Source organism: Indicator indicator, chromosome 27, assembly GCF_027791375.1.
Source record: "Indicator indicator isolate 239-I01 chromosome 27, UM_Iind_1.1, whole genome shotgun sequence".
Classification (NCBI taxonomy): Eukaryota; Metazoa; Chordata; class Aves; order Piciformes; family Indicatoridae; genus Indicator; species Indicator indicator.
The window spans coordinates 10,689,863-10,702,841 of record NC_072036.1 but is presented as its reverse complement, the minus strand read 5'-3'; the positions used below and the strand labels follow the sequence as shown (position 1 = coordinate 10,702,841).

At 44.2% G+C, this 12,979-nt stretch overlaps 1 protein-coding gene across 1 annotated transcript in view; it reads left to right on the top strand.

The window, feature by feature from the left end:
• Positions 1 to 5,956, top strand: part of AFG1L (AFG1 like ATPase) — a 45,996-nt gene extending 40,040 nt beyond the window's left edge. Inside the window, exons 11-13 of the mRNA XM_054393035.1 lie at positions 4,046 to 4,186; positions 4,637 to 4,750; positions 5,802 to 5,956. Of these exons, the coding sequence (XP_054249010.1) occupies positions 4,046 to 4,186; positions 4,637 to 4,750; positions 5,802 to 5,939 (393 nt within the window). The 3' untranslated portion in view covers positions 5,940 to 5,956. The remainder of the gene's footprint in view (positions 1 to 4,045; positions 4,187 to 4,636; positions 4,751 to 5,801) is intronic.
• Positions 5,957 to 12,979: the final 7,023 nt, after the last annotated feature.

Sequence of the window (12,979 nt, the reverse complement as noted above, 5' to 3'; positions counted from 1 at the left end):
TATTTAAAAGGAAAATAAAAATCAGAAACAGGAAAAGTCACTGAAAAGAAAATCTGAAACAGGAAAAGTCAATATTCAAAAAGAAAATAAAAATCTGAAACATGGAAAGTCACTGTTGAAAAAGAAAAGAAAATCTGAAACATGAAAAGTCACTGTTGAAAAAGAAAAGAAAATCTGAAACAGGAAAAGTCACTGTTGAAAAAGAAAAAAAATCTGAAACAGGAAAAGTCACTATTGAAAAAGAAAAAAAATCTGAAACAGGAAAAGTCACTATTGAAAAAGAAAAAAAATCTGAAACAGGAAAAGTCACTATTGAAAAAGACAAAAAATCTGAAACATGAAAAGTCACTGTTGAAAAAGAAAAGAAAATCTGAAACAGGAAAAGTCACTATTGCAAAAGAAAAAAATCTGAAACAGGAAAAATCACTATTTAAAAAGAAAAGAAATTTGAAACAAAAAGTCACTAAGAAGAAAATAAACATCTGAAACATGAAAAGTCACTATTTGAAAAGAAAAAAAAGTCTGAAACAAAACCTCACTGGGCCAGCAGCATGTTTGATTCAGGATGCTGATTGATTATATTGATATTCTATTATATTGGTTTGATTAGAGCATAATGTTTTCACTTTATTTAGCTACCATGCTGGTCACTATTTGGATAGAAATTTCACTGCCTGTGTTTCAGGCTGTAGGTTTGGGGCTTTGTTGGGTTTTAGTTTCAGACAAAACCAGTTAAGTAGTTGTGAGAATGGAGGTACATCATCAGCTTGCTTTTCTTAACATCTCAGGAAACTATGAAAGTTTTAGTCCAGGAAATGCTTCATATACTTAAAATTGCCAAATGGTAGATTAAGTTGACAGGCAGCATGACATGCTTAAGAACAAGAAAGTGGGAGGCTGGGAAAGATGTACTGAAAAGGAAGTGTTCCACAAAAGAGAACACTTGATTTTAAAATCTCAGTGTCACAAACTAGCAGCCATGAAAATTTAAGTCTTGCTACCCCCAGTAGAGTGCTTTCATTTCTCTTCATTTACACATCAAGGTCAGTGTTGGTTATGCCAGCCATAACCCAGCCCTCTTCCTTGACTTCCCATTTAAAATTTTGTTTGAAGATTGGCAGTTGTGACAGTTTAGCTTGACTTGAGTTGGTTTAAATAACTTAGATCCCTATGTGATCTTCCAGGATCCTAAGGGAGTAAAGGAAGAGAGTCTTCCTCACAAGAGTGTCTTTGAAAGTCTTCCTCTCACTTGTGGATAGCAGCTGCTGCCCTCTGCTGGGAGCACAGCCCTGTCTTGTGCTTGAAACAACACATTTTAGCCTTTTCCTTGTAAAGGTTGAGTGGATCCTAGCATCTCTAATTAGATAGTTAAATATTCCTCCAAGTGCCAATGGACATAGTGTCTGAACCTGATACATCCATAGACCTGGGGTTTGTGGAGGGGTAACTAAAGAACAGGCATGTCAAATGCTAAAGGTTTGATACAGAAGTGCATGGAAGGGTTGTCCTTCCACACAAGCATTTGAAAAGGCCATAAAAAAAAAAGAGATTGGGCTTGAACACCTCCAGGGAGGGGGCATCCATGACCTCCCTGGGAAACCTGTTCCAGTGTCTCACTACCCTCACTGTAAAGAATATCTTCCTAACCTCCAGTCTAAATCAGCCCTCCTCAAGCTACAATCCATTCCATCTCATTCTATTGCTCCAAGCCCTCATAAAAAGTCCTTTCCCAGGTTTCTTGTATCCCCCTTCAGGTGCTGGAAAGCTGCTCTAAGGTCTCCCTGAAGCCTTCCCTTCTCCAGGCTGAACAGCCCCAACTCTTTCAGCCTGTCCTCATAGGGGAGGTTCTCCAGCCCTCTGATCATCTTCATGGCCTCCTCTGGACCTGTTCTAGCAGATCCATGCCCATCTGGGGGCACCAGAACTGGATGCAGTGTTCCAGTTCTGTTCCTTTCTTGAACTCCATTTCTGTTCCCTTCTTGAACTGTGAACTTGAAACATGACTTCAGTGCTCCATTTTTTCAGTGATAAGAGTGTGGCTTCTTTGAAAACTACAGACAGAGCTCTATAATCCTTTGTTACTGCTTAATGTCTAAGTTGTAAATATTATCTGTTTCCAAACTGTATTTTGGTTTTAGGAAGTGCTGGAGCATCTGCACTAAATTGTAGTTATTGTCAATCACAGCTCTTCAGGGTGTTGTTAGAACTGGTCCTGGAATATCTTCCAATACCAAGGCAACTAAATGTTGTGAGATGAAATAATGCATGTAAAGCATCCTGTATTCTCAGACAATCTCTGAAAGATGAGCTGCTTTGTCACTGATGAGTCAAGAAAGAAGAAGGATGCTTTATACTTTAATTAAATGGAATGGATATAGAAACAGGAGACGACTAACTCTTAAAACAGTCCACAGAGAGCTCCAAAGAATAAACATCCTACTTGAGCTGAGATGATGATAGCTGGAAATGCATTAAGTAGACAGAGAAACAAAAACCAATGAAGGTGAGAACTCAGTCAAGCAGGCTGAAGTGGAGTAAACACTTTATCAGGAAGCTAGCCCGGGCTGCTGGTAATGCTTTTTGCATTAGCGTGGTGCCTAGAAAATGCTGACTCCTGCCATCAGAGTTAATGACAAAAATCTACAACAGTTTTACCTTACACACACACACACAGGGAGGCAGGAAAAATAATAACAGAGGAAAGAGTCTTCTCTTGTTAATGTTTGGTTGTGTTTTAAAAAAGAATAAATTGCAGGCTGTGAAAGAACTGGTAACAAGTGGTAAGTGGCAATTGTTATGTAAATGGAGGATGGTGCTGAAGCTGAGTTGTGATCGATGATTGGTGAAACAAACAAGACCAGACAGTCCCAGCCACACACACCAAATCAAGCAGTTATTTTTAGAAGGCCCAGTTTAATCAGGCTAAACTTTTAATAAGAGGATTACATATATATGTAGCAATATTAGGAGGATTTGTAGCTTCATTAGCAACTTCAGAGGAAGTAATACCTTCATGTATGCTACTGACTGAAATGAAATACTTTCTGTGAATGGGTGAGGCTCAGAAAATGGATTTCAGCCCTGGAGGGCTATACAGAGAGCAGTGCTAAGTGTCTGAAATCATTTGCCACTGCTCTTATTACCTAGGCTGAGCCTGACAGTCAGGACCCAGCCAATACTTGCTGTGAGGTGAAGAGAAAGGGTCTATAGGCAATACTGAAAAGTTTCTGCTCCTCAGTGGAGCTTCTGGAGAGCCAGAATCTCTGGCAGTGGTGCCCTCTGTCCTTCAACCCATTTGCCTTGTGGATGGTTAAGGCATACGAATAGAAACTGTGTGTCAGTGTGCGCCTGAACTTTGCAAAGAAAAATTAAAAAGACAGTTTCAAACCAGCACAAACTGCTAAGTTCTTACAAGATATTTTTACTTCATCATTGCAGGTGAAACCATGAACAGAAGAACAGCTACAAATTTGTATTTTTGTCTGTTTCCTCTTACTTGCAGTACTTAGAACCTGAGATTTTTTTTTTTCCAGTTTGGATTAGCCTTGGCTCAACTAAATGCAGGTCAGCTTAGGAGTTATTAACTAGGCTATACATTTGTGTTTGAAAATGCTGCTGCTGGGAAGCACCCTTAGAGCTGCTTAAATTATTTATGCTTTGGGTTGACTTTTGCTCTGTGGATTATGGTTTAAAGTAATTACTTTGTTTGAGGTTGTCAGAGAGATCATAATGTTGTCAGGCTGCAGAAGAGCCACTCTTTAAACTATGGAACCTGTGTCAGCAGGGGCAAACAGGCATTCCTGAGGCAAAATATGAGATGGTGACCTGATCTAGGTGAGGATGGCCCTGCTCACTGCAGGGGGGTTGGACTGGATGACCTTTAGAGGTCCCTTCCAACCTGGGTGATTCTATGATATGAAGAAAGAAAACCAAGATTGTAATTAGGTCTCCACACCCTCTGTTCTGTAGCTGCAGCAGTTCAGGATGCAGTGCTTAGGTGATGTCTGTCCTGGGTTTCCATTTCTTACAGTTTGTTTTGTTTCAGCCTCTTGGGGCCAGCGACTATCTGGAGCTATCAAAGCACTTTGACACCGTCTTTGTCCGTGACATCCCACTCCTCACTATGGCAAAAAGGACACAAGCTCGTCGCTTCATTACTCTCATTGACACCTTCTATGAGCATAAGGTGAGAACCAAGCCTCTCCTATGGGTGTAATATTGGGAGCTCTAAACCCTGGCTCTTACCATTGGTTTGAAGAGAGGCTTTCTGTAGTGGTGATTTAGAAAACAGAAGGCCAATGAGCTAGAAACATCATCCCAGCTTCACATAAAAGGCCACATTGCAGCAAAGGCCAATGAGCAGGTATTTTTTTATTATTATTTCTGAGAGTATTAATCATGCCATAAATTTAAGCCTGAGCTCATCTGCCTTTCTGGAATAGGGATGTTCTTTCTTTCCTAACCCAAGGTAACCACAGGGGTACATCTTAACAGCAGTGCTGATCAGGAAAGGAGAAAATACCCGTAAAAAACCAAAGTGGTTGTGATTTGAAATCTGCTTCTGATAAAACCTGTGTTTGATCCCTTTTCTGTAAAGCCCAACTGATGATCCTGTTCCCTGCTTCCCTCCTCTCAGGTGCGCATTATTTGTTCTGCAGTGACTCCTCTCCAAAGCTTGTTCCTGGTAGAACATGGCAGTAGTGAGCTAGAGGACAACAGAGTGTTGATGGATGATTTGGACCTGAGCCAGGTACATGAGAGTAACATCCTCTCCTTTTTGTAATGAAATTGGTTTTGGTCTCATCATGGACAGCAGTGTTTCAGGAAGAGGAATCAGGTGAACACTGAACTGGTGATTTGCTGCTTTTTCTGCAGAGTAGCTGTTGGCTCTCATCGTTGCAAGGCCTGCTCTTTATCCATAGCCAAAGGCAAGGCCACAATATATAGATCCATTTGGGTTGTTAATCATCATATCTGCTCAGTCATGTTGGAAAATACTGATTTAAGTTTAGCCCCTACATTGAAACTACAGAAATAAAAGATGGTCTGTTCTACCTCATCCTAGACTATTTAGGTCCATATTAGAATCATAGAATGGTTTGGGTTGGAAGGGACCTTAAAGTTCCAGCCCCCCTGCTGTGGACAGGGACACCTCCCACTAGACCAGGTCACTCAGGGCCTCATCCAGCCTGGCCTTGAAGACTGCCAGGGAGGGGGCATCCATGACCTCCCTGGGCAACCTGTTCCAGTGTCTCAGCACCCTCGCTGTAAAGAATTTCTTTCTAGTCTCCAGTCTAAATCTCCCATCCTCAAGCTTCAATCCAATCCATCTCATTCTGTCACTACAAGCCCTTGTCAAATGTCCCTCCCCAGCTCTCCTGTAGCCCCCCTCAGGTACTGGAAGGCTGCTCTGAGGTCTCCCATGACCTGTTACAGACCCTCACAAACAGAACTATTTTGCATGTTGCTTATTCTGCTTTTCCTTTTCCCTATAACCTGGTTAATGACTTCTAAAATGAATTTTCTAAATCAGTAGGCAGCTAGTCAACAGAAAAGTGAAAAGAGATGGTTAAGATGTTGCCTTAAAGCCAAATGATTGTTTTGCTGTGTTCCTTCACAGGGTTGCCTAGCTGGAGTAGGTAGTTTTGTTTAATTTCCGGATGTTAGTTTTAATTTTTGTGCCGCTGTCTTAAATTGTCAGAGGCTGTAAAGCACCCTGCCTCAGGAGTTAGGCAGGATGCACTCCAGCACAGCTACGTCTCTCACAGGTCTGTGGTACTGTTTTTTGTTTATTAATCTAGGATTCTGCCAAAGGACTCTCCATGTTTACAGGAGAAGAGGAGATCTTTGCCTTTCAGCGAACTCTCTCACGCCTTACAGAAATGCAAACTGAACAGTACTGGAAAGATGGGGACAGAAGCAGAAAGAGCTTTAATTAAAAGTCAAATAAATTCACCAAGAAGTGAAACTACAGAATTGGGAAACTTTTTTCTTTTTTTGCACAACTGAAATAACAATAATTGCACTTTATCATCTGGACCACGTTCTCTTTCTGTGCTTGGTTTTTTGTGTTCAAGACGTGAGCTCTGGTGTATGGACATGTGAAATTGTGATGGCTTTAAGGCTATGCCTTGAAAATTGTACCTTGTATTTTCTTTTCTGTAAAATACAGCTTTGTTGTTCGGGAAGTTCAGTGGGATTAGACTTTTTCTGGAGAATGGGTCTAGAGACAAAAGTGAAGGAGCTGTGCAAGGTTGCCAGCAGGTGTATAAGGCTGGGTGAGGAGGGCACTTTGTGGTTCACACTGCTTCTGTCACCTGCAATGCAGCCTGCACAAAAGAAGCAGCAAATGCTTTCTGTATGAAGCTCCTGGCGTTGTGAAGGTCCCTGCTAGAATCCTGGAACTCCTGCACAGTGTGTTCCAAGGGGTTTTCCCCCTTATTTTCTGTGTGTAGCCATCTGCTGACTTTCAGGCTTTAAGAGTGTTTTGTAATCAGGCTGTTGCTCAGACTGATTCATTGACCACTAGCAGCTCAAACCAAGAGAGAACCCCGAGGAGGAGGTTGGAGGTACTTCAAACCACACAGGATTAAGATCTAAGTAACCATGGATGGGAAAAGAAACTATGATAAGGCAGGGTGTGCTGTAACAGAGAGTACTAACTTGCTAACCTGTTAGCCCTCAATGGTCTGTTTCTTGCAAACCTGGATATGCTGCCTCTGCACCAGGGATGTATCTCTACCCTGAATCTGCTCAGGCTTCATCTGAGCATGGTCTCCAGGCATCTCACAAAGAGGAGGACAACTCTGTCCAGTGAGACCTGGCAGTAAGAGAATCAGGATCCAGGAGTTTTCTTTCTGAAATCACCTGGATCTGAATAATCCCAGTGCCTCAGTTTCCCTGTGGATAAAATGGGAATTGTTACTTTCTTGTTTGCTAACACTGGAGTGCTGCCAGGCTTCACTCATTAATATTCTAAGATGCTTGGTGAGGCTCTGGGATGAAAATACTTCAGTAAAGTAGGTAAACAGTGCAAGAAAAAACAAATTAGCTACTCAAAAGTGGATTAGTTTCCTTGTTTGGGTTACAGAGTGAATGCCATCAGCTAAACACCACGTGCCTCTTTGTAGTGATGATTTTTCTTTTTAGTTATGCATCTGTTTTAAATAAAACTCAAACCCTGAGCTTTGTGATTAAAGCAGTTCAGGTAGTTGTCCTTACACCTGTAATGACAAATGTCCTTTCTGATTCATTGCAGCCTCAGCTCCTGTACTTGTGACCTGCAATGGCTTTGTAAATCCTGTTGGGATTTTCCTTCTATACTGAGAACTTTTTAAAAAGATGTGATTTTGAGTCTGATATGTAAAAAACTCAACTCTTGTGAAATCACTCCTGATATTTGAGAAGAATTTATTTTGTAATAAAGAAAAATGAATCCAGATTTTATAAACCTTTCAGCTGTTACCCACACAATTTAAGGTACGTGTTCTCCAGAGGTAGGCCTTGTTTTAATTACTTCATCAGACAGGGGTTTTTATTTTCACCTCTGTCTCCAGGATGCAAACCCAGACAGCACTGATCATTGGTGGGCACTTGGTTGCCTGGATGAGCCAAAGCACCACAGATCATTGCCCTATACAAGGCTCAGCTTGCCAGAAGGGTCCTTCTCCAGAGGCAGCCTGGATTTGTCCTCCATGCTTACTGCTGCTAGCAGCCCTAATTTTGGGGTTTGAAACCCTTTTTTTACCACCTCTTTGACTCTTGTCTCCAGCAACTTGAGGGTGAGGTGCTCCAGCTGATTGCAAACCACAGCTGAAGTGCTCCTTTTTTCTGTTAATTTGGGATTGTTAGTGTTGAAGATGTGCTTTTGCTGTCAGCTAGGTAGTTCTGCAGTTAGATGTGACAGGTTTTACACAGCCTGGGAAATTGCCCCAGGAAGCCATTAGTTGACACTTAGGCAGTTGGTTTGGGAGGATCTGAGGGTCACTGCAGCACCCCAGTGCAGGTACCCTCATGCAGCACCTCTTAGTGCTGAGAATGGGAGAGCAAGGCTGCAGCAGGACACTTCTCCATGGATGCTGGTGGCAGATAGTTGGGCAGTTCTTGCTGGCAGCTGGCCAGCAGTGTTTTCCAGTTCAGGCATGAGGAACCAGTGGGGTGACATTTTTCAGTGAAATGTTGGGGCTACTTTGGTACCTTCTACTGCAAACATTTCAGCCTCCCCATTCCTTCAATACTCACCATACTGAGTATGAAGTTGTGGCCAACTTAGCTTTCAGCAGTGGAGCATCCAGTGTTTGAGAAGAGCATCCAGAAAAATTCTTAATGTCCTGTGACTAATTCACACAGGTCTGTGAAGCAGGAGGCTGTATGGTGGCCAATGGTTGCACGCATTGTTACTCATGGAAGCATTGGCTGCTTCTCCAGACTGATTTCAGTCCTGGGTTTGTTGGGGTTTTTTTTCCATTTTTTCCCTCCAGCATCCTGCAGCAGTGAGCCATCAGAGTCTAACTAGGGTATTTGCACAAAATAAAAGGTCCCTTTCCATGCTTCACTGCCTCTTCCAAAATACTTGAAGAGCAGATGCAGCCAATCTGCTGTTTGAGTTTTGTTTGTCCAGTGGATGCTTCTCCTGCTCCATTTCCTCTCAAAGATGAGCAATCCCCAACATCTCTTGTCAGAAAAGAGTGCTGCTTGTCTTGGGCTACTTCACCTTCCTCTGTTGTTCTGCAACCTCATTTCTGACAGGAGCACAGGTTTGTGCAGGAGTTTCCTGCTGCTTGGCTTTGGGCCTCGAGAGCTCTGGCGTGTGTGAAATGTGGGGTGTGGGACTTGGGGGTGCATCTCTGTTCCTGCAGAAGGGAAGAAGTTTATGACCCTTGGGTTGGGGTAGTGCTTCTGTTTGCCTTTCTGCCCACCAAAGAGGAGGACTTGCAGTTGGCAGTCCCTTTTGTGAGAGCAGAGGGAGGATGGAGCAGATGGAGGATGCAGGCCACTTGCTCCCTCTCCAGCCTTCTGCATTCTCCACATATTTGTAAAACAACTTTTGTTTTAAACTGAATTGAATTCTAAGAGTGCCATTAAAATACAGAAATGCTTCTCACTGACCTATTACTCTGCATTCATGTTGGTAAAATTTTGGATGAGTTTCTATAGTCCTCCCGCCAGTTCTTTGTCAGGGTGAAGGGTTTACTTGGCTCTGTTAATCCACTCTCTAGCTGAAATTGTTCATTTCAATCATTACAAAAATCCACTCTTTTTCCAGTGTGAATCCTATAGTCCCACATTCAAGTACTGCTGCCAGTGCAAAGACTTCAAATTCTTTGAGTGCAATCACACTGTGTCAGTCCAAAGCCAAATTGCAAACACTTATCCACAATTCCCCTTACTCAGCTTTAAGCTATTTTTTTTCCCATCAGGCAACAATAGCCATAAAAGTATAGGGAAAGGTTACCAGAAAGGCTTCATCAATTGGTTGATCAATTCCTTCACAAGCTGTGGTATAATTCTACCACGTCCTCCTCTTTGCAAGAAGCCAAACCTTTCGTTCTGTTACTTCAGATATTTTTAGCAGGCAGTTCTTCAGTGTCACAGTAATTAAGAGCGATCACAGGCACTGAAAGATGAAGCACAGAACAAAAGATCAAGTGATTGTTTGAGCTGAAGTTAGCTGAACCAGGGAAAGTAAGCTGGCTGAGGTGAAGAGAAGAGCTTTCTTGTATCCTCCAGTCTCTGACAGCAAAGCCAAACACACTTGGTTAACTTTCTCTGCCTGCCATGATGGATACTGTTCAGGTCACAACATGGTGTGTTGGGTGGGGAGGTTTTTCCTGCAGGCTTGCTCAGAGCATTGCTGTAGCTGAGGTGAGATGTGCCCAGCAGAGCCTCCCTGTGAGGCGAGGTTCAGACACGCTGCAAACAGCTCACGAAGTTAGCTGGGCTGTGTGGGGAGGGAAGTTCATTGAAAACAGAGGCGCAGGACCAGTCTCCTCCAGTTGTGGTTGATACCTCGTGAAAAGTAACGTTGCAGAGGCCAGTGGGGAGAGGAGCAATTACTGTCCAGCAAAATTACAATCTGAATGGGCTGCCATTTCCAGAGCTGCGCTGGGACGGCGTCATCGCTATAGAAACTTCTGCGAGTGAGACAGAGAGGGCTTCCAGCAGCAGGAACGGCGAATGGGCAAGGTTAGACTGGGTGCAAAGCCCATTCAGTCAGGCAGCTGCCAGTTGAGCCTCTTTGCCAAGCAGATTGTAGGAAATGCTGATTAAAATGTCCACTGAACACACCAGGCAAATTAAATTTCAGTCACAGCCGCCTGGCCGGTTTCAGTGGGAAGATGGCTCCAGAGCTGGGTGCACCTGGGCTCATTCTCCCCCCCTGCAGCCTCTCCCACGGGCACTTGTGCCCTGCTCACAAGTACAGCAGGGATGCTGTGGCAGTCTAAGGACACAGGTGAGCTTTGTGGGGAGAGGTGGTAGTGGCTGGTTTAATCAAGGATATCTGCAGGGAAAAACCATGGCAGACATTGTTCCAGGCTGGGGAGCAGTGTTCCTCCCCAGCCCAGCTTTGCCACCTCTCCCGGGGCACAAGCTGGGTGGATGAGGGCTGCGCCACGTTCACCTCACTCTGACTGGGCTGGCATCCCTGTTTTGCCCACTCGCTCCACTCATTGTGCTGACATCAACAGGACTGCTCTCTTTGAACATGTTTCCTGTCAGCCCCTTCCCCTCCCTACAGCCTGTGATGGACAGCTGAAGGTGACCCTTTGGGGCAGAATGGGTGGTGACACAGCCAAAACCCCAACACAAAGCACTGAGCTTGTGGGAGATCTCAGTGCTGAGGGCTTCCCTCTCATCACCTCTTCAGCAGCTTAGACAAGTTCCTGAAATCCCTAATGCAGTCTATTGGTCCCCAGCTTTGTTTTGCACATCCAAGTGCATCTGCAGTTCCAGTAATGCCTCTCCTTGAATGGCTGTTCTTAGCTCCTTCTCACACCAGGTCCTGGTCCTTTCATCTATGCTAAGGGAAGGTTTGGCATCTTTTATGTCTGTCACTTGTCTTGGAAGAACACCTTGTCACCCTTCTGACAGCAGTTACTCCAGTACCTCACTCCCCACTGATCCCCTGAAGGACCATCAGCATTATCAGGCTTTACCTCTTTGTCTCCTCCTCTCTCCTGTCTCCTCAGCCTCCTTTGATGTAACTGCAGGAGGGCAGCCAGAAGAGTCTCAGGCAGGTAAGCTCAGACACATGCAGTGCAGTGACACTGTAAGGTGGCCATCTCCCTACTCCTCCACAAGCTGTGTTAAGCCCATGTGCCAGCTTGGGCAGCAAAGCCTCAGTGCTGTGCCCCTCTTCCACAGCTCAGTTTGGGACAGTTTGGGACAGTTGTTTTTGCAGTCATGCCTGGCTTTGAGACAAAACAATAAATCCACTTTGTGAGCCTGTGGGATTTCCCACCTACCTGTATTGCAGTTTCCAAAGGCACTACCATGTCTTCATAGGCTGTGGCTGGGAAAAAATGATCTATTAATGACAGCAATGAGATCTGTCTTGCAGTGGAAGGGTGACTGAGGTAACAAGTCATGGATTGTTACATCCATGGAATGTTTGCCATATGGAATCTTTTTTTTTTTTTCCAGAACACAAATTATGCCCTCTTGGTAGTAAAGATAATAATTGGTGTTTTGGTCTGCCTGCAATTCTGTTCCTTTACAACTTCTCAATGCTCAGCTCTTTAAAACTCAGACTGACTTCATCTTCTGCTCTCAGAGCACCTGAAGGTGGTGCTCAAACATCAAGACATCTGCTCAAGCCACTATCTGTCATTGTCTGCTTAGGCTTCCTCTAGGCATTGGTGGTTTGTTTTCCTAATGGCTAGCACCAAGCTGCTGCGGCAGTGTCTGGGTGTGGAGAGATGTGTACTCAAGGACCTGGGAATGGCTTTTGCAGCCCTTGTGGCCTGTAACTGCTCCCACAGCCATGGGTTAAGGCTTGGTTAATGGCTGCCAATCTGACAATTCTTGAACAATGTAGGAAATTGGTTATTGACATAATTGAGAAATGATCTGAGCATATCACAGCAGCCCATGCTTGAGGACACCTCCATCTGCTAAGGTTGACCCTAATAATTGACAGTCTTACCCAGTGCCCCAGAGGTGCTTTGTAAGGCACAAGGCTGAAGGTTAAATAGCTTCTGTGCATCAGATGTGCTCATTACACCAGTCTGCCTGTAATGGCCTTTCTGAAGCCACAGCAGCTTGCTAATTGATTGTTCTTATTTTATGGTCTTTCCAGGGGTCCCCTGTACCATTACAAAGCTGTGCCCTTGTCCTTGCCAGATTGCCTTTTCCTGTTCAGCCTGAGAACTAGTGTCCCCTTGCTGAACAGGGACCTGCCTGCCATCCTTTGCTTGCCCTTGGTCAGCTGTATGGTGCTGCTCAGGCACCCTCCCCCTTTTTCTCTTCCCCCAGCCTCACTCCTCCACCTTAGCTCTTCCTTCTGTAAAACTCAAAGGCTTCACAGCCAGCTGCCTCTTTTTTTAACCATCTGTCACCACAGCTTATCATCCAGGCAGCCCTGTAGGTCTCCTCTGCTTGGTCTGAGGTTTATTTAACCTCAAGCTTTCCAAAATGAGAAGGTGATGATGAATCAAAGGCTAATAAGAGACTTAGTGTGGAAGAGGAAGGTTTGCCCAATCAACTCAGCCCACCTTTCTGGGCTGAGAACACCTTTGCCAGCTCATTTGGAGCTGAAGCCACTGAGTTGTTAATGCTACATACTCCTGCCTAGCTTCCAAGTGAGAAATGAGCTGCAAAAGCCTCAGCCCTTTGGTTGGAATCCTCCAATGTACTTGGGCACCTGGCTAGAGATGAAGGTAGGTCTGAGCTTTAGCACCTCGTGTCTTTCAAGCAGGAAGATGCCTCAGTTTTTGTCTTGCATGCAACAGGGAAAGCATAGGCTGAAAGCAGGGGGAAG